At 45.5% G+C, this 25,310-nt stretch overlaps 1 protein-coding gene across 1 annotated transcript in view; it reads right to left on the minus strand.

Moving 5' to 3' along the window:
* PLCD4 (phospholipase C delta 4) overlaps positions 1-25,310 on the minus strand; it is a 77,109-nt gene that overhangs the window by 50,713 nt on the left and 1,086 nt on the right. Inside the window, exons 2-4 of the mRNA XM_073647404.1 lie at positions 13,004-13,142; positions 9,410-9,463; positions 9,160-9,318 (exon numbers count right to left, since the gene is read on the minus strand). Coding sequence (XP_073503505.1) covers positions 9,160-9,318; positions 9,410-9,431 — 181 coding nt within the window. The 5' untranslated portion in view covers positions 9,432-9,463; positions 13,004-13,142. The remainder of the gene's footprint in view (positions 1-9,159; positions 9,319-9,409; positions 9,464-13,003; positions 13,143-25,310) is intronic.

Consider the following 25,310-nt stretch of genomic DNA (forward strand, 5'->3'; position numbering starts at 1 on the left):
CGACAATTTTTTAGAGAAAAAGGCGCACGGATGCCACTTACCAGGGGACGAACCTTGTGACAATACTGCTCCCACCCCTACCTCGGAAGCGTCTACCTCTACAATGAATGGCTGTGACGCATCAGGTTGAATGAGTATGGGTGCCGAGGCAAAACATTTTTTCAAGGAGGAGAATGCTTGACAAGCCTTGTCAGACCACCTAGAAAAATCCGTCCCCTTTTTAGTCATGTCTGTGAGAGGCTTAACCATGGACGAGAAATTACGAATGAACTTCCGGTAATAATTAGCAAACCCCAGGAAACGTTGTAGTGCCTTAAGATTCTCTGGCCGATCCCACTCAAGAACTGCCCGCACTTTCCCAGGGTCCATACGAAAACCGGACGCTGAAACCAGGAAGCCTAAAAACTGGAGTTCCTGTACGGCGAACACACACTTTTCCCATTTGGCATACAGTTTATTATCCCGCAAGATCTGTAACACCTGCCTAACGTGCTCCTGATGAGACACCAGATCCGGCGAGTAAATTAAGATATCATCCAGATATATGACAACAAACTGTCCCACCAGGCGGCGAAAAATGTCATTAACAAAGTGTTGGAACACCGCCGGGGCATTAGTCAGACCGAATGGCATGACAAGGTTCTCATAATGCCCCTCCGGAGTGTTAAACGCCGTCTTCCACTCATCCCCCTCCTTCATCCTAATCAGATTGTACGCCCCCCTGAGATCCAACTTAGAGAACCATTTGGCGCCCACGATCTGATTAAAGAGATCGGGAATAAGTGGGAGCGGATACGGATCTCGGACCGTAATCCGATTAAGTTCACGGAAATCCAGGCAAGGGCGTAGGCCTCCATCTTTCTTCTTAACAAAGAAGAACCCCGCAGCCACCGGTGAAGATGAAGGTCTAATATGCCCCTTAGCCAGACTTTCTGAAATATAATCCTTCATGGCCTGCCTCTCAGGACCAGAAAGGTTATACAACCTAGCTTTAGGTAACTTGGCCTCAGGGAGCAGTTTTACAGAACAGTCATACTCGCGATGAGGAGGTAGTTCCTGACACCCTTTCTCCGAGAATACATCCTCAAAGTCCGCCAGAAATGGAGGTAAGACCCAAGGAGTAACCGCACCGATGACCGTGTTCATGCAGTTTTTATTACAGAATTTACTCCATTGGCTTATCTCTCTGGTTTGCCAATTAATAACCGGGTTATGCTTAGTTAACCAAGGAAGGCCCAACACTATAGGAGTGGGAAGACCCTCCAACACGTAGCAAGACAACAGTTCTTTATGTATCGCCCCCACTTGAAGTTTTACGTCATGCACAGCTTGCAAAAAACTTCCCTGACCGAGAGGCCTGGCATCGATCGAGAATATGGGGATGGGTTTAGCCAACTCACTCAATCGCATACCTTGAACCCAGGCAAACCGAGCATCAACCAGATTAGCCCCGGCCCCACTATCCAGAAGAACAGATATCCTCTCAGTTCTCGTACCCACCACCACCTCCGCCGGTACGAGAAACTGAGACGAACCTAGGGACGAAATACCTACTCCCAGATTGCCGTCCACCACACAACCTGGGATCAACAGTTTTCCGACGACTCTTCACTCTGCAAGGGACGGGATGGACACCCCCCAATAAAATGTCCCTTTCTCCCGCAGAAGAAACACCTTCCTGTCTTATGGCGCACCACCGGTCCCCTCCCCCGAAATGATGTCCCTCCTAATTGCATAGGCTCCTCTGGACTGACCAGGGGAACCACCATATGAGGGGACCTTGTAGGAGGTGGAGTCATCACAGGGGGTAGAGTTATCCCGCACCTCTCCCGAAGCCGTCTGTCAACGCGAATAGCAAGGGCCATAGCGGCTTCCAGTGACGCGGGAGAGTCATACTGTGCCAACACATCCTGTAATTTGTCGGATAAACCTTGACAAAACTGGCTCCTAAGAGCCGGGTCATTCCACTGGGTGTCCGTGGCCCACCTACGGAACTCCGAACAGAATTCCTCCGCCGGACGATCTCCCTGCTGAATCCTACGTAACTTAGACTCAGCAAGGGAGATCCGATCTGGGTCATCATATACGAGTCCCAGAGCAGCGAAAAACCTATCCACTGACTGGAGAGCCGGGGAGCCCGGGGGAAGAGAGAACGCCCAAGATTGTGGGTCCCCTTGTAGGAGCGAGATGACAATTCCCACCCTTTGTTCTTCACTCCCCGATGACCGAGGCCGCAGCCGAAAGTACAACTTGCATGCCTCCCGGAAAACAAAAAACTTGTCCCGCCCCCCCAGTGAACCTGTCAGGGAGAGCTACTTTAGGTTCTGGTCCGGCTTGCTCCTGAGGATACAAAACCTTGGACCTAACGTCCGCCAGCTCCATGGACAAACTCTGCAACTGCCGAGCTAGACCGGCTACTGGATCCATGGTAGCTGGAGAAAAACTAAGTGGTCGGTGAAAATGTCACGCTGTCTCTGTATACTGGAGGTAGGGGGCCTAAGCTGACCCTAAGCTGGGGCCCTGACTAATCCCTCAACCTGGAGGTACTGTTAAAGGTACAGAGGTCCAGGCCGCCAGCGTAACCCCTACCTCCTGAGGATCCCTGCACCTAAGTAATCTAGTCCTGAGAAGGACCCCGATCACAACAAAAGGGGACAAGTAATAATATGCCCACACACAGTACTTAGACGAACGAGACAGTACAAGGGAAAAATCAAAACCACCTTGCATACAAAAACTACACAACTACAACAGAGGGAACACCAACGGGAAAGGAGATAAATGATAAAGCGAGGAAGGGAAAAAACTCTCCGAATACACTTATCTCTGAAACTCCAAATACCACGATCCGCTCTGTTAGTCTGCATGAAATGCTTTCACCGACACTTCCCTAACAGACCGGCAGGCATTTGAAGGAGTCTCACTACAGCAGCATTGATTGCAGCTGGGCGAGGCTGGACCTCGTCTAGCACAGAGAGAGAGAGAATTAACTCACTCACTGCCGAAAAACACAAAGCACCAAAAAGTCAGCTGCGAGAAGTCAGGCTGTGTAATCGTGACGATCTTCGTGGCGACACACCCGTGACACTGCACCAGCAGAATAGTAAGTGCAGCTCTGGAGTATAATACAGGATGTAACTCAGGATCTGTACAGGATCAGTAATGTAATGTATGTACACAGTGACTGCACCAGCAGAATAGTGAGTGCAGCTCTGGAGTATAATACAGGAGGTAACTCAGGATCAGTAATGTAATGTATGTACACGGTGACTGCACCAGCAGAATAGTGAGTGCAGCTCTGGAGTATAATACAGGATGTAACTCAGGATCAGTAATGTAATGTATGTACACAGTGACTGCACCAGCGGAATAATGAGTGCAGCTCTGGAGTATAATACAGGATGTAACTCAGGAATAGTGCAGGATCAGTAATGTAATGTATGTACACAGTGACTGCACCAGCAGAATAGTAAGTGCAGCTCTGGAGTATAATACAGGATGTAACTCAGGATCAGTACAGGATCAGTAATGTAATGTATGTACACAGTGACTGCACCAGCAGAATAGTGAGTGCAGCTCTGGAGTATAATAGAGGATGTAACTCAAGATCAGTAATGTAATATATGTACACAGTGACTGCACCAGCGGAATAGTGAGTTCAGCTTTGGAGTATAATACAGGAGGTAACTCAGGATTAGTACAGGATCAGTAATGTAATGTATGTACACAGTGACTGCACCAGCAGAATAGTGAGCGCAGCTCTGGAGTATAATACAGGAGGTAACTCAGGATCAGTAATGTAATGTATGTACACAGTGACTGTACCAGCAGAATAGTGAGTGCAGCTCTGGAGTATAATACAGGATGCAACTCAGGATCAGTACAGGATCAGTAATGTAATGTATGTACACAGTGACTGCACCAGCAGAATAGTGAGTGCAGCTCTGGAGTATAATACAGGATGTAACTCAGGATCATTACAGGATCAGTAATGTAATGTGCAGTATGTACACAGTGACTCCACCAGCAGAATAGTGAGTGCAGCTCTGGAGTATAATACAGGATGTAACTCAGGATCAGTACAGGATCAGTAATGTAATGTATGTACACAATAATTGCACGAGCAAAATAGTGAGTGCAGCTCTGGAGTATAATACAGGATGTAACTCAGGATCAGTAATGTAATGTATGTACACGGTGACTGCACCAGCAGAATAGTGAGTGCAGCTCTGGAGTATAATACAGGATGTAACTCAGGATCAGTAATGTAATGTACGTACACAGTGACTGCACCAGCGGAATAATGAGTGCAGCTCTGGAGTATAATACAGAAGGTAACTCAGGATCAGTACAGGATCAGTAATGTAATGTAAGTACACAGAGACTCCACCAGCAGAATAGTGAGTGCAGCTCTGGGGTATAATACAGGATGTAACTCAGGATCAGTACAGGATCAGTAATGTAATGTAAGTACACAGAGACTCCACCAGCAGAATAGTGAGTGCAGCTCTGGAGTATAATACAGGATGTAACTCAGGATCAGTAATGTAATGTATGTACACAGTGACTGCACCAGCAGAATAATAAGTGCAGCTCTGGAGTATAATACAGGAGGTAACTCAGGATCAGTAATGTAATGTATGTTCATGGTGACTGCACCAGCAGAATAGTGAGTGCAGCTCTGGAGTATAATACAGGATGTAACTCAGGATCAGTGCAGGATCAGTAATGTAATGTATGTACATAGTGACTGCACCAGCAGAATAGTAAGTGCAGCTCTGGAGTATAATACAGGATGTAACTCAGGATCAGTACAGGATCAGTAATGTAATGTATGTACACAGTGACTGCACCAGCAGAATAGTGAGTGCAGCTCTGGAGTATAATACAGGAGGTAACTCAGGATCAGTAATGTAATGTATGTACACGGTGACTGCACCAGCAGAATAGTGAGTGCAGCTCTGGAGTATAATGCAGGATGTAACTCAGGATCAGTAATGTAATGTACGTACACAGTGACTGCACCAGCGGAATAATGAGTGCAGCTCTGGAGTATAATACAGCAGGTAACTCAGGATCAGTACAGGATCAGTAATGTAATGTAAGTACACAGAGACTCCACCAGCAGAATAGTGAGTGCAGCTCTGGGGTATAATACAGGATGTAACTCAGGATCAGTACAGGATCAGTAATGTAATGTAAGTACACAGAGACTCCACCAGCAGAATAGTGAGTGCAGCTCTGGGGTATAATACAGGATGTAACTCAGGATCAGTAATGTAATGTATGTACACAGTGACTGCACCAGCAGAATAGTGAGTGCAGCTCTGGAGTATAATACAGGATGTAACTCAGGATCAGTAATGTAATGTATGTACACAGAGACTGCACCTGCAGAATAGAGAGTGCAGCTCTGGAGTATAATACAGGATGTAACTCAGGATCAGTAATGTAATGTATGTACACAGAGACTGCACCAGCAGAATAGAGAGTGCAGCTCTGGAGTATAATACAGGATGTAACTCAGGATCAGTAATGTAATGTATGTACACAGTGACTGCACCAGCAGAATAGAGAGTGCAGCTCTGGAGTATAATACAGGATGTAACTCAGGATCAGTAATGTAATGTATGTACACAGAGACTGCACCAGCAGAAAAGTGAGTGCAGCTCTGGAGTATAATACAGGATGTAACTCAGGATCAGTAATGTAATGTATGTACACAGTGACTGCACCAGCAGAATAGTGAGTGCAGCTCTGGAGTATAATACAGGAGGTAACTCAGGATCAGTAATGTAATGTATGTACACGGTGACTGCACCAGCAGAATAGTGAGTGCAGCTCTGGAGTATAATACAGGATGTAACTCAGGATCAGTAATGTAATGTACGTACACAGTGACTGCACCAGCGGAATAATGAGTGCAGCTCTGGAATATAATACAGAAGGTAACTCAGGATCAGTACAGGATCAGTAATGTAATGTAAGTACACAGAGACTCCACCAGCAGAATAGTGAGTGCAGCTCTGGGGTATAATACAGGATGTAACTCAGGATCAGTACAGGATCAGTAATGTAATGTATGTACACAGTGACTGCGCCAGCAGAATAGTGAGTGCAGCTCTGGAGTATAATACAGGAGGTAACTCAGGATCAGTGCAGGATCAGTAATGTAATGTATGTAAACAGTGACTGCACCAGCAGAATAGTGAGTGCAGCTCTGGAGTATAATACAGGAGGTAACTCAGGATCAGTAATGTAATGTGTGTACATAGTGACTGCACCAGCAGAATAGTAAGTGCAGCTCTGGAGTATAATCCAGGATGTAACTCAGTATCAGTACAGGATCAGTAATGTAATGTATGTACACAGTGACTGCACCAGCAGAATAGTGAGTGCAGCTCTGGAGTATAATACAGGAGGTAACTCAGGATCAGTAATGTAATGTATGTACACGGTGACTGCACCAGCAGAATAGTGAGTGCAGCTCTGGAGTATAATGCAGGATGTAACTCAGGATCAGTAATGTAATGTACGTACACAGTGACTGCACCAGCGGAATAATGAGTGCAGCTCTGGAGTATAATACAGCAGGTAACTCAGGATCAGTAATGTAATGTAAGTACACAGAGACTCCACCAGCAGAATAGTGAGTGCAGCTCTGGGGTATAATACAGGATGTAACTCAGGATCAGTACAGGATCAGTAATGTAATGTAAGTACACAGAGACTCCACCAGCAGAATAGTGAGTGCAGCTCTGGGGTATAATACAGGATGTAACTCAGGATCAGTAATGTAATGTATGTACACAGTGACTGCACCAGCAGAATAGTGAGTGCAGCTCTGGAGTATAATACAGGATGTAACTCAGGATCAGTAATGTAATGTCATGTACACAGAGACTGCACCAGCAGAATAGAGAGTGCAGCTTTGGAGTATAATACAGGATGTAACTCAGGATCAGTAATGTAATGTATGTACACAGTGACTGCACCAGCAGAATAGAGAGTGCAGCTCTGGAGTATAATACAGGATGTAACTCAGGATCAGTAATGTAATGTATGTACACAGAGACTGCACCAGCAGAATAGTGAGTGCAGCTCTGGAGTATAATACAGGATGTAACTCAGGATCAGTAATGTAATGTATGTACACAGTGACTGCACCAGCAGAATAGTGAGTGCAGCTCTGGGGGATAATACAGGATGTAACTCAGGATCAGTAATGTCATGTATGTACACAGTGACTGCATCAGCAGAATAGTGAGTGCAGCTCTGGAGGATAATGCAGGATGTAACTCAGGATCAGTAATGTAATGTATGTACACAGTGACTGCACCAGCAGAATAGTGAGTGCAGCTCTGGAGTATAATACAGGAGGTAACTCAGGATCAGTAATGTAATGTATGTACACAGTGACTGCACCAGCAGAATAGTGAGCGCAGCTCTGGAGTATAATACAGGATGTAACTCAGGATCAGTAATGTAATGTATGTACACAGTGACTGCACCAGCAGAATAGTGAGTGCAGCTCTGGAGTATAATACAGGAGGTAACTCAGGATCAGTAATGTAATGTATGTACACAGTGACTGCACCAGCAGAATAGTGAGTGCAGCTCTGGAGTATAATACAGGATGTAACTCAGGATCAGTAATGTAATGTATGTACACAGTGACTGCACCAGCAGAATAGTGAGTGCAGCTCTGGAGTATAATACAGGAGGTAACTCAGGATCAGTAATGTAATGTATGTACACAGTGACTGCACCAGCAGAATAGTGAGTGCAGCTCTGGAGTATAATACAGGATGTAACTCAGGATCAGTAATGTAATGTATGTACACAGTGACTGCACCAGCAGAATAGTGAGTGCAGCTCTGGAGTATAATACAGGAGGTAACTCAGGATCAGTAATGTAATGTATGTACACAGTGACTGCACCAGCAGAATAGTGAGTGCAGTTCTGGAGTATAATACAGGATGTAACTCAAGATCAGTAATGTAATGTATGTACACAGTGACTGCACCAGCAGAATAGTGAGTGCAGTTCTGGAGTATAATACAGGATGTAACTCAAGATCAGTAATGTAATGTATGTACACAGTGACTGCACCAGCAGAATAGTGAGTGCAGTTCTGGAGTATAATACTGGGGGTAACTCAGGATCAGTACTGGATCAGTAATGTAATGTATGTAGACAGTGACTGCACTGCTGGTATAGATATTATACTCTAATATGTTGCTATGAGCTGGATTTACCCTCTGAGTTTACTATAAGTAAAAACATATATTTCTGCTGTTTGGAATAATTGTAAATCATAGTGATGCAGACTCGGCTTTCATTATGGAAAACCACAGCTCTTCTGGAATCCACACCATGAGTAATGCACGATGCTGGCGACCTGTCTGCTCCAATGCATTAACCTCAATGTTCTTAGCCTCTAAACTCACAGATTATTACCCCCCGCTATTCCCGCAGACTGATTACTGGAAATCCATTCTCGCAGTAGCAGCTCTGGCAAAACTTTACCTATGCAGAACTCCCTGATCAAGACTGAATGCCTGGGGGGATCAGTAATGGAAGCGCAGAAGCACTGCACCGCCAGATAATGCCTCCACAGCCTGTACCATATCCATCCAGAAATCGAAGATCTGAGAAATAATTATCAACTGGCAAATATTATCAGAAGCTTCAACCCTTGAGAGTGAAGCTTGAAGTTCTGCAACTTTCCATTATACTTTGTATTTCAATTCTTCACCATCTTCTCTGCTTGCTGTGCATGAAAAGGAAAATTATACTTTACGCCTAATAAAAACCTGCACAGAACTAATACTGCTGACAGCTGAGAGTTTGATACAATTGTATCCGGTTTAGATAAACCATAAATCTGCAGCACAGATCTGTCTCCTGGTCTGAGGCTTTGCTACAATGTGTCCGCCTGGGTGTTTAGCTTACAGAGGATTGTTGTCCAAATGCAACTGTAGCAAACCTTCAGCTGTGAGATGTATTAGTTCTGTGTGGGTTTTCAGCTTCTGTTCTGGATATAATGTAAGAAGGTTCCTTTTCTCATCTTGAAAATAGAGGGGAATTGTAACATGAAGTATATTAGAATGTTGCAGCAGTTCTTTTGTCAGTGATGTCGGCCTTTTTACACTCACAGGTGGACTTGGTGTTGCCCGTCTTCTTGGACTTGTACCAGATGGTCATACAATCCTCCTGGAGTTTGAAGTATCTTTGCTTTTTCCAATTTCGGGATTTCACTTTCCTCATCACAGATCCGGTCTGCATCAGCTGCAAGTTCTCATCCAGCTGCAGACCTGCAGACAGAACACAGTGAGCGGAGGAGCCCGACCCGACCCCGGACCCCGCACGGTAAGACCCCGGACCCCGCACTGTCCTGATACTCACGGGCGAAGCACGGAGAGGTCATCGTGTACCTGCTACACCCTCAGCTCTCTGGACCTGGACACCAAAGAAAGGGAAACTGTGACCCAACAGAACCAGCAGCGTAAAAGGATAACTAATGTGACTACTGTACATGTGTGGTGCCAGCCTGAGTACCCACAGGAGAGCAATAATAATAATTTTTATTTTTATAGCGCCAACATATTCCGCAACACTTTACAATTTTAGGGGGGACTTGAACAGACAAAAAGATGTTACAGAATAAGCATAACTCAGATATTAATAGGAGTGAGGGTCCGGCTGCTCGAAAGTTTACAGTCTAAAAGGAAATAGGGACGGACACAAAAGGTAAAATGTACATATATTGTATAATACTGCCATAATATGCTAAATAGGGTAAGTACATAGCACTACATGAACTGGTCGCCAGCCAGTATGTGTACAGTAAGGACAGAGGTTAATCAGTGCATGGAGGGTATGAACATGATTTTGAAGAAAATTTTTTATATGGGCCAAACTGGGACAGTTAGATAAGTGTGGGTCTAAAGAAATGTGTTTTTAGGGTTCGCTTAAAACTGTGAGTATTGGGAATTAATCGAGTTGTCCTGGGTAGTGCATTCCAAAGAATTGGCACAGCACGTGAGAAATCTTAGACACGGGAGTGGGAGGTTCGGATTAATGAGTATTTTAGTTTTAAGTAATTAGCAGAACGGAGGGCACGTGTAGGGTGGTAGACTGAGACAAGAGAGGAGATGTAGGGGGGTACTGAAGCATGGAGCGCTTTGTGGGTGAGAGTGATAAGTTTAAATTGAACTCTGTGTTGGATGGGTAACCAATGCAATGACTGGCACAGGGAAGAGGCATCGGTGTAGCGGATGGCGAGAAATAGGATCCTGGCTGCTGCATTCAGAATGGATTGGAGAGGGGAGAGTTTAGAAAGAGGGAGCCCGATAAGTAGAGAGTTGCAATAGTCCAGACGAGAATGAATAAGAGCGACAGTAAGAGTTTTTACCGAGTCAAAAGGTGAGAAAAGTTCTGATTCTTGAGATGTTTTTGAGGTGTAGATGACATGAACGAGCGAGTGATTTGATGTGAGGAGTGAAGGAAAGATCTGAGTCAAATATGACCCCAAGACAGCGGGCTTGTTGCTGGGGAGTAATGGTGGAGCCACACATGGGAATGGCAATATCGGGCACAGGTAGGTTAGTGGAGGGAGGAAAGACGAGGAGTTCAGTTTTTTACAGATTCAGTTTTAGATAAAGGGAGGACATAATGTTAGACACAGCAGAAAGACAATCACTGGTATTTTGTAATAATGCAGGGGTGATGTCCGGAGCTGAGGTGTATAGGGTATTCTGCTGCTGATTGGTAATGATATGAGCTGACGCTCGCCATATAACGCTGCACTGCACTGACTATATCACTGTAAATATACTAAAGTACTAAGGTATGAGATCTAGCCCATGCCTGACAGTGTATATGGTATGCTTGCAGAATACCCTACAATGCAAGCAAGATCCCCCACATACAGTGCCAGTCAGTGCACTCCAACATATAGCATTAGTAGTATTAGTCAGAGAGCCTTCATATACAGTGAAATCTGGAGTGTCCCCATGTACAGTATCAGGCATGGTCTAGATCTCACACCTTAGTACTCTAGTATATTTGCAGTGATATAGTCAGTGCAGTGCAGCGTTATATGGCGAGCGTCAGCTCATATCATTACTAATCATTATTACCATGTGCTGCTTTAGTTTATACAATCTATTCTCTGGTATCAGCCATTTCAGTAAAAAAAACAAAACCTCCACATCCCCATGATCACTACTTTATACGACATATCTCCAGTAATGAAAACCTCAGGAGACATTTATATACATATATGTGACTGATATCCACTCCTCTTACAGTGCTTTGAAAAAGTATTCATACCCCGTGAACTGTTCCACATTTTTTCACATTACATCCACAAACTTAAATGTATTTTATTGGGATTTTCTGTGATAACAACACAAAGTAGCAAATATTTGTGATGTGTAAAGGAAATGATACAGGGTTTTCTAAATATTTTAAAAATATAATTCTTAACATTGTGACGTACATTTGTATTCAGCCCCCTGTAGTCTGATGCCCCTAAATAAAATCCTGAGGGACCAATCACTTCCAGAAGTCACAACATTAGTACACTGGGTCCACTCAGTATCACTACAGATGTTTTGTGAAGGCTTCAGAGGTTTGAGAACATTTGGGATCAAACTGCATCATGAAAACCAAGGAGCCCACCAGACATGTCAGGGATAAAGTTGTGGAGAAGAGTAAAGCAGGGTTAGGTTATAAAGAAATAACCCAAGCTCTGAACATCTCACGGAGCACTGTTCAATCCATCATCCAAAAATGGAAAGAGTATGGCACAACGGCAAACCTACCAAGACATGGCCGTCCACCTACACTGACATCCCAAGCAAGAGAGGCAGCCAAGAGGTCCATGGTCACTCTGGAGGAGCTGCAGATCCACGGCTCATGTGGGAGAATCAGTCTACAGGACGACTATGAATCGAATACTCAACAAATCTGTCCTTTATGGAAGAGTGGAAGAAGAAAGTCATTTTTGAAAGTCATAAAAGTCTCGTTTTCAGTTTTCAAAAAGCCATGTAGGGGACATAGAGAGCCTGTGGAAGAAGGTGCTCTGGTCAGATGAGACCAAAGGAGAACTTTTTGAGTTGAATGCAAAACGCTATGCGTGGTGGAAAACTAACTCTGCAAATCACTCTGAAAACACCATCCCTACCGTCACACATGGTGGAGGCAGCATTCTGCTGTGGGGAAGCTTTTCTTCATCAGGGGCAGGGAAGCTGGTCAGAGTTGATGGGAAGATGGATGGAGCTAAAACCAAAGCAATCCTGGAGGAAAACCTGTTAGAGACTGCGAAAGGCTTCAGACTGGGGTGTAGTTTCACCTTCCAGCAGGACAATGACCCTAAACATCCTGCCAGAGCTACAATGTAGGGTTTAGATCAGATCATATTCATGTGTGTGAACAGCGCAATCACAGTCCAGACCCAAATCCCAGAGAATCTGTGACAAGACGTCTCCATCCAATCTCACTGAGCGAGAGCGAGGGGGCAAAGAAGAAGGAGCAAAATGTCACTTCTAGATGTGCAAAACTGGAGCGACAGACCCCAAAAGACTGCAGTGAAAGCTGGGAGAGACAGACCCTAAAAGACTGCGGCAGTAACTGCAGCGAAAGGTGGTCCTACAAAGTACTGACTCAGGGGGCTGAAAACAAATTCAACGCACAATGTTCAGGTTTATATATTTAAAATATTTAGATAACCCTGTATCATTTTCTTTACACTTCAGTAACATTTGCTACTTTGTGTTGGTGTCACATAAAATACCAATAAAATACATTTAAGTTTGTGGGTGTAGTGTGAAAAAATGTGGAACAGTTCACGGGGTATGAATACTTTTTCAAAGCATGGTATATCACTGCTGTACTGTAATAAGGGGGCTGCTCCTCGTATAACGCTCCGGCACTATTATAAGCCGCTGGCCCCTGCTCCTCTCGGCCTCGGCTTTATCTAGGGCACACACTGACCTGATACGCGGAGCTGGCGTCCTCCCAGGGTTCAGGACTCCGTCTGGATCATGTATCCAGTAAGCAGAGGCTTAATGAGTTTTCTGCATGGTGTCCGCCATTGTCTGACGCTTCATTAGGACGGGTCTTGCATTTCTTCCTGAGGAAGGGGAGAAGGAGCAACATGGAAAACTGACATCCAGCCGGGAGCTGCGCAGCGCAGGGAATACCCTGAGTCAGTGAGTGACAGCGCGGATCTGCACTTATAGGGTTACACAGTAACATAGTAGGTCCAGTGGAAAGACGGCTTCAATTTCAGCCTCCCAGGACGAGAAAACACATGCACAACGCCACACAACGTGAGCGGAGAGCCTCCTCCTACTACCTGAGCGCCGGGGACCCCACATAGACCTATCTGTCACCGCAGGGAACACTGATTCGTTATACATATTGGTAATTTCCCATTGACAAGTCTGTAAATAATATCTGAATAATCATCACCTGCTGATGTCAAAGCCGGACGGTTATACAGAGAAGATCAGCGTCACACAGGCACCGCTTATATCTTGTGCACGAAGGTCTGTCACAAATCGCTCCTGCAGAGAAATACTTCTCGTGTGCAAGTCACTGACGCACTGACGTGTAGTGATCTTTATCGTTTGAAAGAAAGAGGTTCTTCAGCAGCTCAATTGATGCAGAACCTCGTAATACACTCCTCAGCTGCTGCAGAACCTCATAATACCAACATCAGCTGCTGCAGAACCTCATAATATCAACGTCAGCTGCTGCAGAACCTCATAATAACAACGTCAGCTGCAGCAGAACCTCATAATATCAACGTCAGCTGCAGCAGAACCTCATAATATACACCATCCACTGCAGAACATCATAATACACCTCAGCTGCTGCAGAACCTCATAATACCCACGTCAGCTGCTGCAGAACCTCATAATACACACCTCAACTGCTGCAGAGCCTCATAATACACCTCAGCTGCTGCAGAACATCATAATACCAACATCAGCTGCTGCAGAACCTCACAATACCCACGTTAGCTGCTGCAGAACCTCATAATATCAACGTCAGCTGCAGCAGAACCTCATAATATACACCAACCACTGCAGAACATCATAATACACCTCAGCTGCTGCAGAACATCATAATACACCTCAGCTGCTGCAGAACCTCATAATACAACTCAGCTGCTGCAGAATCTCATAATACACCTCAGCTGCTGCAGAACATCAATCAATAAAAGGTGGTCAGTAATCTGTTCCTTTAGGTCGTCACAAGGAGGTTGTGTTTTTGTTTTTTCTGTCTGATGTTTCTATGGGAGGATGATTGTCCAGAGAAGAAAAGGTGATGCTGCCCTGAGTCCAGCGTCTGCCAGCAGCAAAGTTCATGCCATCATTCATGTGTGGGGGCTTCTCATCCATGGAGGGGATCACTCACTATGTGTGGGAGCTTCTCATCCATGGAGGGGATCACTCACTATGTGTGGGGGCTTCTCATCCATGGAGGGGATCACTCACAATGTGTGGGGGTTTCTCATCCATGGAGGGGATCACTCACTATGTGTGGGGGCTTCTCATCCATGGAGGTGATCACTCACTATGTGTGGGGGCTTCTCATCCATGGAGGGGATCACTCACTATGTGTGGGGGCTTCTCATCCATGGAGGGGATCACTCACTATGTGTGGGGGCTTCTCATCCATGGAGGGGATCACTCACTATGTGGGGGCTTCTCATCCATGGAGGGGATCACTCACTATGTGTGGGGGCTTCCCAACCATGGAGGGGATCACTCACTATGTGTGGGGGCTTCTCATCCATGGAGGGGATCACTCACTATGTGTGGGGGCTTCTCATCCATGGAGGGGATCACTCACTGTGTGGGCATCTCATCCATGGAGGAGATCACTCACTATGTGTGGGGGCTTCTCATCCATGGAGGGGATCACTCACTATGTGGGGGCTTCTCATCCATGGAGGGGATCACTCACTATGTGTGGGGGCTTCCCAACCATGGAGGGGATCACTCACTATGTGTGGGGGCTTCTCATCCATGGAGGGGATCACTCACTATGTGTGGGGGCTTCTCATCCATGGAGGGGATCACTCACTATGTGTGGGGGCTTCTCATCCATGGAGGGGATCACTCACTGTGTTGGCTTCTCATCCATGGAGGAGATCACTCACTATGTGTGGGGGCTTCTCATCCATGGAGGGGATCACCCACTATGTGTGGGGGCTTCTCATCCATGGAGGGGATCACTCACTATGTGGGGGCTTCTCATCCATGGAGGGGATCACTCACTATGTGTGGGGGCTTCTCATCCATGGAGGGGATCACTCACTATGTGTGGGGGCTTCCCAACCATGGAGGGGATCACTCACTATGTGTGGGGGCTTCTCATCCATGGAGGGGATCACTCACTATGTGAGGGGGCTTCTCATCCATGGAGGGGATCACTCACTATGTGTGGGGGCTTCTCATCCATGGAGGGGATCACTCACTATGTGTGGGGTCTTCTCATCCATGGAGGGGATCACTCACTATGTGTGGGGTCTTCTCATCCATGGAGGGGATCACTCACTATGTGTGGGGGCTTCTCATCCATGGAGGGGATCACTCACTATGAGTGGGGTCTTCTCATCCATGGAGGGGATCACTCACTATGTGTGGGGGCTTCTCATCCATGGAGGGGATCACTCACTATGTGTGGGGGCTTCTCATCCATGGAGGGGATCACTCACAATGTGCGGGGGCTTCTCATCCATGGAGGGGATCACTCACTATGTGTGGTGGCTTCTCATCCATGGAGGTGATCACTCACTATGTGTGGGGGCTTCTCATCCATGGAGGGGATCACTCACTATGTGTGGGGGCTTCTCATCCATGGAGGGGATCACTCACAATGTGCGGGGGCTTCTCATCCATGGAGGGGATCACTCACTATGTGTGGAGGCTTCTCATCCATGGAAGGGGTCACTAACTATGTGTGGGCTTCTCGTCCATGGAGGTGATCACTCACTATGTGTGGGCTTCTCATCCATGGAGGTGATCACTCACTATGTGTGGGGGCTTCTCATCCATGGAGGTGATCACTCACTATGTGTGGGGGCTTCTCATCCATGGAGGGGATCACTCACTATGTGTGGGGGCTTCTCATCCATGGAGGGGATCACTCACTATGTGTGGGGGCTTCTCATCCATGGAGGGGAACACTCACAAACTTACCTAAGAACACGACTATGAATAAAGAACGGGATCTAAACTTCTTACAAGAACAACTTCTCCCATCATCCAGGATAATGTGGTGATGATGGCTTTTCCCACATGACGGAGACCAGGTCACAAGGTAAAGATGGTAACTAAGTGTCTCAGTGAACAAAACCCTGACATTGTGGATTCAGAGCAGGAAACTCCCCATTGCCAATCCTCAAAAAGCAACAAAGAAAAACCCATAAATGGTGATCACCTCCGAGCTCTGACGAGACAAAAACGCGCGGCCATCAGTCAGGATCTGGTACAGGAGTTGATATCAGCTGCCGGGGGAAGGGCAGAAGTCTGGAGAATAAGGGGCAGCGCTGGAAATATTGAGGAGTCACAGAAACTTCATGGATTTGTCAATAAAATGTAACAATTTTGGAATGTTTAGAATGGTCCGTCAGTAACCAGAGAAACATCCGACTAAAAGAGTGAAAAACACTGAAGCCACAAAATATGAAAAACACAATTTTTGTCCCAAATCTTTTGGCAACGAGCGTATTATAAGGAGATCTCCGGCGCTACCGCCATTGTCTGGGGTCCTGATCCTGGTTTATAATAATGACCCCCTCACACCCACTCAAAGAAAGTCCCATAACTACTCCCCCCATCATATATGTCACCGAACTTCATTATAAAATATTTCCCAGGGTCAAAGTACTGCTGAGCAGTGTATCTAATCCTCTCCTGTGTGATACTGTCTGCTGAGCTGTGTATCTAATCCTATCATGTGATACTGTCTGCTGAGCCGTGTATCTAATCCTCTCCTGTGTGATACTGTCTGCTGAGCCGTGTATCTAATCCTCTCCTGTGTGATACTGCCTGCTGAGTCGTGTATCTAATCCTATCCTGTGTGATACTGTCTGCTGAGCTGTGTATGTAATCCTATCATGTGATACTGTCTGCTGAGCCGTGTATCTAATCCTCTCCTGTGTGATACTGCCTGCTGAGCCGTGTATCTAATCCTCTCCTGTGTGATACTGTCTGCTGAGCCGTGTATCTAATCCTATCCTGTGTGATACTGTCTGCTGAGCTGCTGTATCTAAACCTATCCTGTGTGATACTGTCTGCTGAGCCGTGTATCTAATCCTCTCCTGTGTGATACTGTCTGCTGAGCCGTGTATCTAATCCTATCCTGTGTGATACTGTCTGCTGAGCTGCTGTATCTAAACCTATCCTGTGTGATACTGTCTGCTGAGCCGTGTATCTAATCCTATCATGTGATACTGTCTGCTGAGCCGTGTATCTAATCCTCTCCTGTGTGATACTGTCTGCTGAGCCGTGTATCTAATCCTATCCTGTGTGATACTGTCTGCTGAGCTGCTGTATCTAAACCTATCCTGTGTGATACTGTCTGCTGAGCCGTGTATCTAATCCTATCCTGTGCGATACTGTCTGCTGAGCTGTGTATCTAATCCTATCCTGTGTGATACTGTCTGCTGAGCTGCTGTATCTAAACCTATCCTGTGTGATACTGTCTGCTGAGCTGTGTATCTAATCCTATCCGGTGTGATACTGTCTGCTGAGCCGTGTATCTAATCCTATCCTGTGTGATACTGTCTGCTGAGCTGTGTATCTAATCCCATCATGTGTAATACTGTCTGCTGAGCCGTGTATCTAATCCTATCCTGTGTGATACTGTCTGCTGAGCCGTGTATCTAATCCCATCCTGTGTAATACTGTCTGCTGAGCCGTGTATCAAATCCTATCCTGTGTGATACTGTCTGCTGAGCTGTGTATATAATCCTATCCTGTGTGATACTGTCTGCTGAGCTGTGTATCTAATCCTATCCTGTGTGATACTGTCTGCTGAGCCGTGTATCTAATCCTATCCTGTGTGATACTGTCTGCTGAGCTGTGTATCTAATTCTATCCTGTGTGATACTGTCTGCTGAGCTGTGTATCTAATCCTATCCTGTGTGATACTGTCTGCTGAGCTGTGTATCTAATCCTATCCTGTGTGATACTGTCTGCTGAGCTGTGTATCTAATCCTATCCTGTGTGATACTGTCTGCTGAGCTGTGTATCTAATCCCATCATGTGTAATACTGTCTGCTGAGCCGTGTATCTAATCCTATCCTGTGTGATACTGTCTGCTGAGCTGTGTATCTAATCCTATCCTGTGTGATACTGTCTGCTGAGCTGTGTATCTAATCCTATCCTGTGTGATATGGTCTGCTGAGCTGTGTATGTAATCCTATCATGTGATACTGTCTGCTGAGCCATGTATCTAATCCTGTCCTGTGTGATACTGTCTGCTGAGTCATGTATCTAATCCTATCCTGTGTGATACTGTCTGCTGAGCCATGTATCTAATCCTATCCTGTGTGATACTGTCTGTTGAGCCGTGTATCTAATCCTATCCTATGTGATACTGTCTGTTGAGCCGTGTATCTAATCCTATCCTGTGTGATACTGTCTGCTGAGCTGTGTATGTAATCCTATCCTGTGTGATAATGTCTGCTGAGCCATGTATCTAATCCTATCCTGTGTGATACTGTCTGCTGAGCCATGTATCTAATCCTCTCCTGTGTGATACTGTCTGCTGAGTCATGTATCTAATCCTATCCTGTGTGATACTGTCTGCTGAGCCATGTATCTAATCCTATCCTGTGTGATACTGTCTGCTGAGCCATGTATCTAATCCTATCCTGTGTGATACTGTCTGTTGAGCCGTGTATCTAATCCTATCCTATGTGATACTGTCTGTTGAGCCGTGTATCTAATCCTATCCTGTGTGATACTGTCTGCTGAGCTGTGTATCTAATCCTATCCTGTGTGATACTGTCTGCTGAGCCATGTATCTAATCCTCTCCTGTGTGATACTGTCTGCTGAGTCATGTATCTAATCCTATCCTGTGTGATACTGTCTGCTGAGCCATGTATCTAATCCTATCCTGTGTGATACTGTCTGTTGAGCCGTGTATCTAATCCTATCCTATGTGATACTGTCTGTTGAGCCGTGTATCTAATCCTATCCTGTGTGATACTGTCTGCTGAGCTGTGTATCTAATCCTATTATGTGTGATACTGTCTGCTGAGCTGTGTATCTAATCCTATCCTGTGTGATACTGTCTGTTGAGCCGTGTATCTAATCCTATCCTGTGTGATACTGTCTGCTGAGCCGTGTATCTAATCCTATCCTGTGTGATACTGTCTGCTGAGCTGTGTATCTAATCCTATCCTGTGTGATACTGTCTGCTGAGCCGTGTATCTAATCCTATCCTGTGTGATACTGTCTGCTGAGCCGTGTATCTAATCCTATCCTGTGTGATACTGTCTGCTGAGCTGTGTATCTAATCCTATCCTGTGTGATACTGTCTGCTGAGCCGTGTATCTAATCCTATCCTGTGTGATACTGTCTGCTGAGCTGTGTATCTAATCCTATCCTGTGTGATACTGTCTGCTGAGCTGTGTATCTAATCCTATCCTGTGTGATCCTGTCTGCTGAGCCGTGTATCTAATCCTATCATGTGTGATACTGTCTGCTGAGCCGTGTATCTAATCCTATCCTGTGTGATACTGTCTGCTGAGCCGTGTATCTAATCCTATCCTGTGTGATACTGTCTGCTGAGCTGTGTATCTAATCCCATGTTGTGTGATACTGTCTGCTGATCCAGTGTATCTAATCCTATCATGTGTGATACTGTCTGCTGAGCTGTGTATCTAATCCTATCCTGTGTGATACTGTCTGCTGAGCTGTGTATCTAATCCTATCCTGTGTGATACTGTCTGCTGAGCTGTGTATCTAATCCTATCCTGTGTGATACTGTCTGCTGAGCCGTGTATCTAATCCTATCCTGTGTGATACTGTCTGTTGAGCCGTGTATCTAATCCTATCATGTATGATACTGACTGCTGAGCTGTGTATCTAATCCCATGTTGTGTGATACTGTCTGCTGATCCAGTGTATCTAATCCTATCATGTGTGATACTGTCTGCTGAGCTGTGTATCTAATCCTATCCTGTGTGATACTGTCTGCTGAGCTGTGTATCTAATCCTATCCTGTGTGATACTGTCTGCTGAGCTGTGTATCTAATCCTATCCTGTGTGATACTGTCTGCTGAGCTGTGTATCTAATCCTATCCTGTGTGATACTGTCTGCTGAGCTGTGTATCTAATCCTATCATGTATGATACTGACTGCTGAGCTGTGTATCTAATCCCATGTTGTGTGATACTGTCTGCTGATCCAGTGTATCTAAGCTTGTCACGTGCGATACTATTTGTTTATGCAATGTCTCTAATCCTGCCATGTGTGGAGCATCATATTCATGTCAGTCTACTTGGTTCAGCAGCTCTTCTAGGTGTGATCACTCCTTTTTAGATGCAGACTAACGAGCAGATCTAATTTGATGCAGGTGTTAGTTTTGGAAATGAAAATTTACAGGGTGATTCCATAATTTTTTCCTCAGAATTGAGTGATTCCATCATTTTTTCCCTCTGCTTAGTCTGAAAAAAAATTACCCTTACTGAGTACCACATTTTTAATCTTGATTTCTTTTAGTGTTTCTTAAAGCCATAAAGTTGCCATTTGAAATGACTTTAGTTTTGTGCCATGTCAGTGATCTGCTTTTTTTCAACATTAAACAACTGAATGAACATCCTCCGAGCCCGGTGATTCCATCATTTTTGCCAGAGGTTGTATGTGATACTATATCTGCGGAGTCAGTGTATCTAAGCAGATCATTTGTGATACTGTCTTCTTCGCAGTGTATCTAATCTTTCATATATAATACTGTCTTCTTCCAAGTGTATCTAAGCTCTCATTTATGATACTATCTACTGAGTTAGTGTTTCTAAGCCTTCCTGTGTGATACTGTCTTCCACATGTATCTAAGCTTTCACATGTGATAAGGTGTCACAGAACTACTGTCAGACATGTCAGTGGTGATATACAGTCAGTACATTGCATGGCAGCTGCTGGGGGGAGTGCTCTCATCCTCCTTCTCTGATGTGTCGGCCGGATGATGGGGGAGTAGTTGGGCAGATGTGAACGTCTCGTCACTTTCCAGGATCTGACCTGAGTGCTATCGACCATCGCTCAGGAGATCAATACTCGGGATCATTCGGGGACATTTGCATAATGTAAGACGCCGTATTTATGGGGTAAAGAAATAAATAAATAGTGACGTCTCCGGGAAAAGGAAAGAACGGAAGGTTCTACGGGAAGCGGAACCAGACTAGTGCCCCGTCCTGTGATGCTGCCACTAGCTGCTCCATGGCGGCTCGCCTCAGACTCTGCTCATAGTATGTGCCCGTGCTGCAGAATCTCCACCAGGGATGGAGGGCACCGGACCCCCATCCCTGGGCACTAGTATCTGGGACTATTATTTTTCTAATTTGGGTGTCATACAGTATTTATATATGCTCAATATTTAGGCGCTGTATGGCGGTATTATTTACATACTGTATGGTGCAGATTGGCCAGAACATAAACAGCATTAGTGCACTGTATGGCACTATTATCTACATACTGTATGGTGCATATTCGCCAGTACATAAACAGCATTAGTGCACTGTATGGCGGTATTATTTACATACTGTATGGTGCAGATTGGCCAGAACATAAACAGCATTAGTGCACTGTATGGCACTATTATCTACATACTGTATGGTGCATATTCGCCAGTACATAAACAGCATTAGTGCACTGTATGGCGGTATTATTTACATACTGTATGGTGCAGCTAGGCCAGTACATAAACAGCATTAGTGCACTGTATGGCGCTATTATCTACATACTGTACGGTGCATATTCACCAGTACATAAACAGGATTAGTGCACTGTATGGCGCTATTATCTACATACTGTATGGTGCATATTCGCCAGTACATAAACAGCATTAGTGCACTGTATGGTGGTATTATTTACATACTGTATGGTGCAGATAGGCCAGTACATAAACAGCATTAGTGCACTGTATGGCGCTATTATCTACATACTGTATGGTGCATATTCGCCAGTACATAAACAGCATTAGTGCACTGTATGGCGGTATTATTTACATACTGTATGGTGCAGATAGGCCAGTACATAAACAGCATTAGTGCACTGTATGGCGGTATTATTTACATACTGTATGGTGCAGATAGGCCAGTACATAAACAGCATTAGTGCACTGTATGGCGGTATTATCTACATACTGTATGACAGTAGTATTCAGATTACTGGATGGAGGCATTATTTTGGCACATTATGGCACTATTATTTAGCCATCCTTCTTTTGGGATTGTTTGACACTGTATAGCACTATTATTTGTGCACTGTATGGCAGCGCTTGGATGCTGCATTTTGTGCATTGGTTTGCATATTACCACCGATCTCACCCTGAAGTGCTGCACCATGATTTCACACAGAAGAGCTGACATAGAAGGATTTAATTCATTAGCTAATTATCTTGGCCGCAGGCGGCATACGCTGGGTTTTGCTCAATCTCTTAACTTTCTTTTTTACATTTCCATTTAATTTCAGCCGCAGACGTCGCCCAGGACAAATAAAGGCATAAACCCTGCGTAATCCATTAGGGCTTCGGCTTCCTTTTTTGCTGACTATGGTTTCCTCCATACACTACAGATGCCAGGTGACTGGTGCTAAATAATGCTCAAAAGCAATTGCACCCAGCTTTCCATGGTCCCTGAATGGCATATTAGTCTAGTATCATAATCACTTTAGATCAGTAATCTCCAACTCGTGGCTCACGTACTGTTGCAAAACTATAAATCCCAGCAAGCTCAGGCATGCTTTGGCTCTCAGGAATTGTTGGGAGTTGTAGTTCTGCAAGAGTTGGGAGTGCCGCAGGTTGGAGGCCATTGCATTAGATTAAATGTAACCAGATTGCGGCACAATGCACGGACCGCTCATTGCTACGAATAACAGAATCTGATTAGTAACGATTCCGGGAAGCGCGGAGATGTATGGGATGTGTCAGCCGGCGCCCGGACCAGCTGCACGAACAATAATAATGATTACTCATGGACTCCATTAAAGAACTGCATAAAACGCCGCCATATAAATCACTGCCGTATACACCACTCACACTAAGCGACTGCCATCATAAATGAGTAAGATGAAACTGGGGGTAAAAATACTGTATGGAGGCTAATCCCATAACGATCCCATACAGAGCACTGCATGATATACACAGGCGGCAGGAGGATAGTAAATCTGCCCATCTTTTCCCACTAGAACAAGCCACCAGCGGCATTGGAAAACGAGCAAAAGGCTCAAAATATTGCATTTGTGACTTTTTTTACTTACAGCTATGAATACGGTTCCCGATTTGCCGCATTTCATTCCGTCATTGTAGTCAGTATCTCTGCTGCCTGTCAGTGAATAGGAACCTTCAACCCTTTCTTCATCATGTGCCATCTTCACAGCTGCAGGGCTTGTTACAATATATCATTTTTTTATGTATTGATTTCGGTGTAACAGACACTTTTGGCAACTATGTATCATGTCCTTATGAATGTATAGCTCTTCTGTTGTGATCCGCCTATTAACCCCGTAATCTCTGCAGCCGTTCTTTACACAGTCTGACCTGAGCCGACCCTTTCTTCCAGGAGATTGTAAAAGAAAGGAGATTTGATAAAATGTCAGGCATCCATCATAATGAAAGGACAGAATTTCAATGACTTGAAGGAGCAATTTTGGGAGAAATGCCCATAAACTGGAGGGTTCCCACGTGAATGGCACAATTGGCTTTGCTCTTGACGGATCCTACTGTAGTGCAAATAGGAACTGGGTCTATGTGGGGTCTGAGATGGACGTGGTACTCCGCACCACCCAGGAGGCTGCAGTCTCATCAGTATGAATCAGTGAAGAAGGGGCCCCACTCTAAGGCCACGGTCCCACTATCAGTATTCGGTCAGTATTTTTTCTCGGGAGTTAGAGCCAAAACCAGGTGAGGAACAATCAGAGAAAAGGTAGAATAGAAACAAGTCACCAATTCTGCATTTATCACCCACTCCTGGTTTTGGCTCCCACTCCTGAGAAAAAATACTGACCGGATACTGAGAGTGATCATACTGATGTAGAATTTTTGCTGTTTATTTCATTTTTTTTTTTTTTTTTTAGGGCGGAAAAAAGCTCAGAGACGTAAAATGAATTCGATTTTTTTCCTTGTGTGTTTAGACCTGCAATACATTTCTTTAACGCACAGGATATCAGGCTTTTAAATGATTTTAGTCTGTTCTTATCCCTCATTGACATTAGTGAGGCTGAGCAGCCAAAAAAGTCCAAAAAACAAAGCATAGAATTCTCCTTTCATGTGTGATAATACTATAATGTATCCAAAGATGGAATATCTAATCCTATCATCATGTGTGATACTGTTGCTGAGCTGTGTATCCAATTCTGTCTGATACCATTTCACGGACCCGTGCACTTAGGTGTAATTCCAGGGCACTTCTCCAGGATGCCCTCTGTACACCCAGTAGATTGGGGGCGGTTGGCATCAGTCTTAGTCATCGGCTTTAAAGATCGTGTCATTGGATAAACTTATTATCTTCTCATAACCCAGATACTGGCAGCCATGAGACCTGCTCTAATCCTGCACCTGCTGCACAGAATTCTGCTCCTGCTGTGAGCCCGGTATTAATCCCAACACCGATGCCCGTCAGCTGCCCTGACACCAAGCCTGGCATCTGCCCCGACATCAAGCTCGGCCCCTACCCTGACACCGGGCCTGGCATCTGTCCCGACATCGAGCTCGGCCCCAGCCCTGACACCGAGCCTGGCATCTGCCCCGACATCGAGCTTGGCCCCTGCCCTGACACCGAGCCTGGCATCTGCCCCGACATCGAGCTCGGCCCTTGCCCTGACACCGAGCCTGGCATCTGCCCCGACATCGAGCTCGGCCCTTGCCCTGACACCGAGCCTGGCATCTGCCCCGACATCGAGCTCGGCCCCAGCCCTGACACCGAGCCTGGCATCTGCCCCGACATCGAGCTCGGCCCCAGCCCTGACACCGAGCCTGGCATCTGCCCCGACATCGAACTCGGCCCTTGCCCTGACACCGAGCCTGGCATCTGCCCCGACATCGAGCTCGGCCCCA

Source organism: Phyllobates terribilis, unplaced genomic scaffold (assembly GCF_046119375.1).
Source record: "Phyllobates terribilis strain yellow unplaced genomic scaffold, ASM4611937v1 Scaffold_9__5_contigs__length_417890890, whole genome shotgun sequence".
In the NCBI taxonomy this organism is placed as follows: domain Eukaryota; kingdom Metazoa; phylum Chordata; class Amphibia; order Anura; family Dendrobatidae; genus Phyllobates; species Phyllobates terribilis.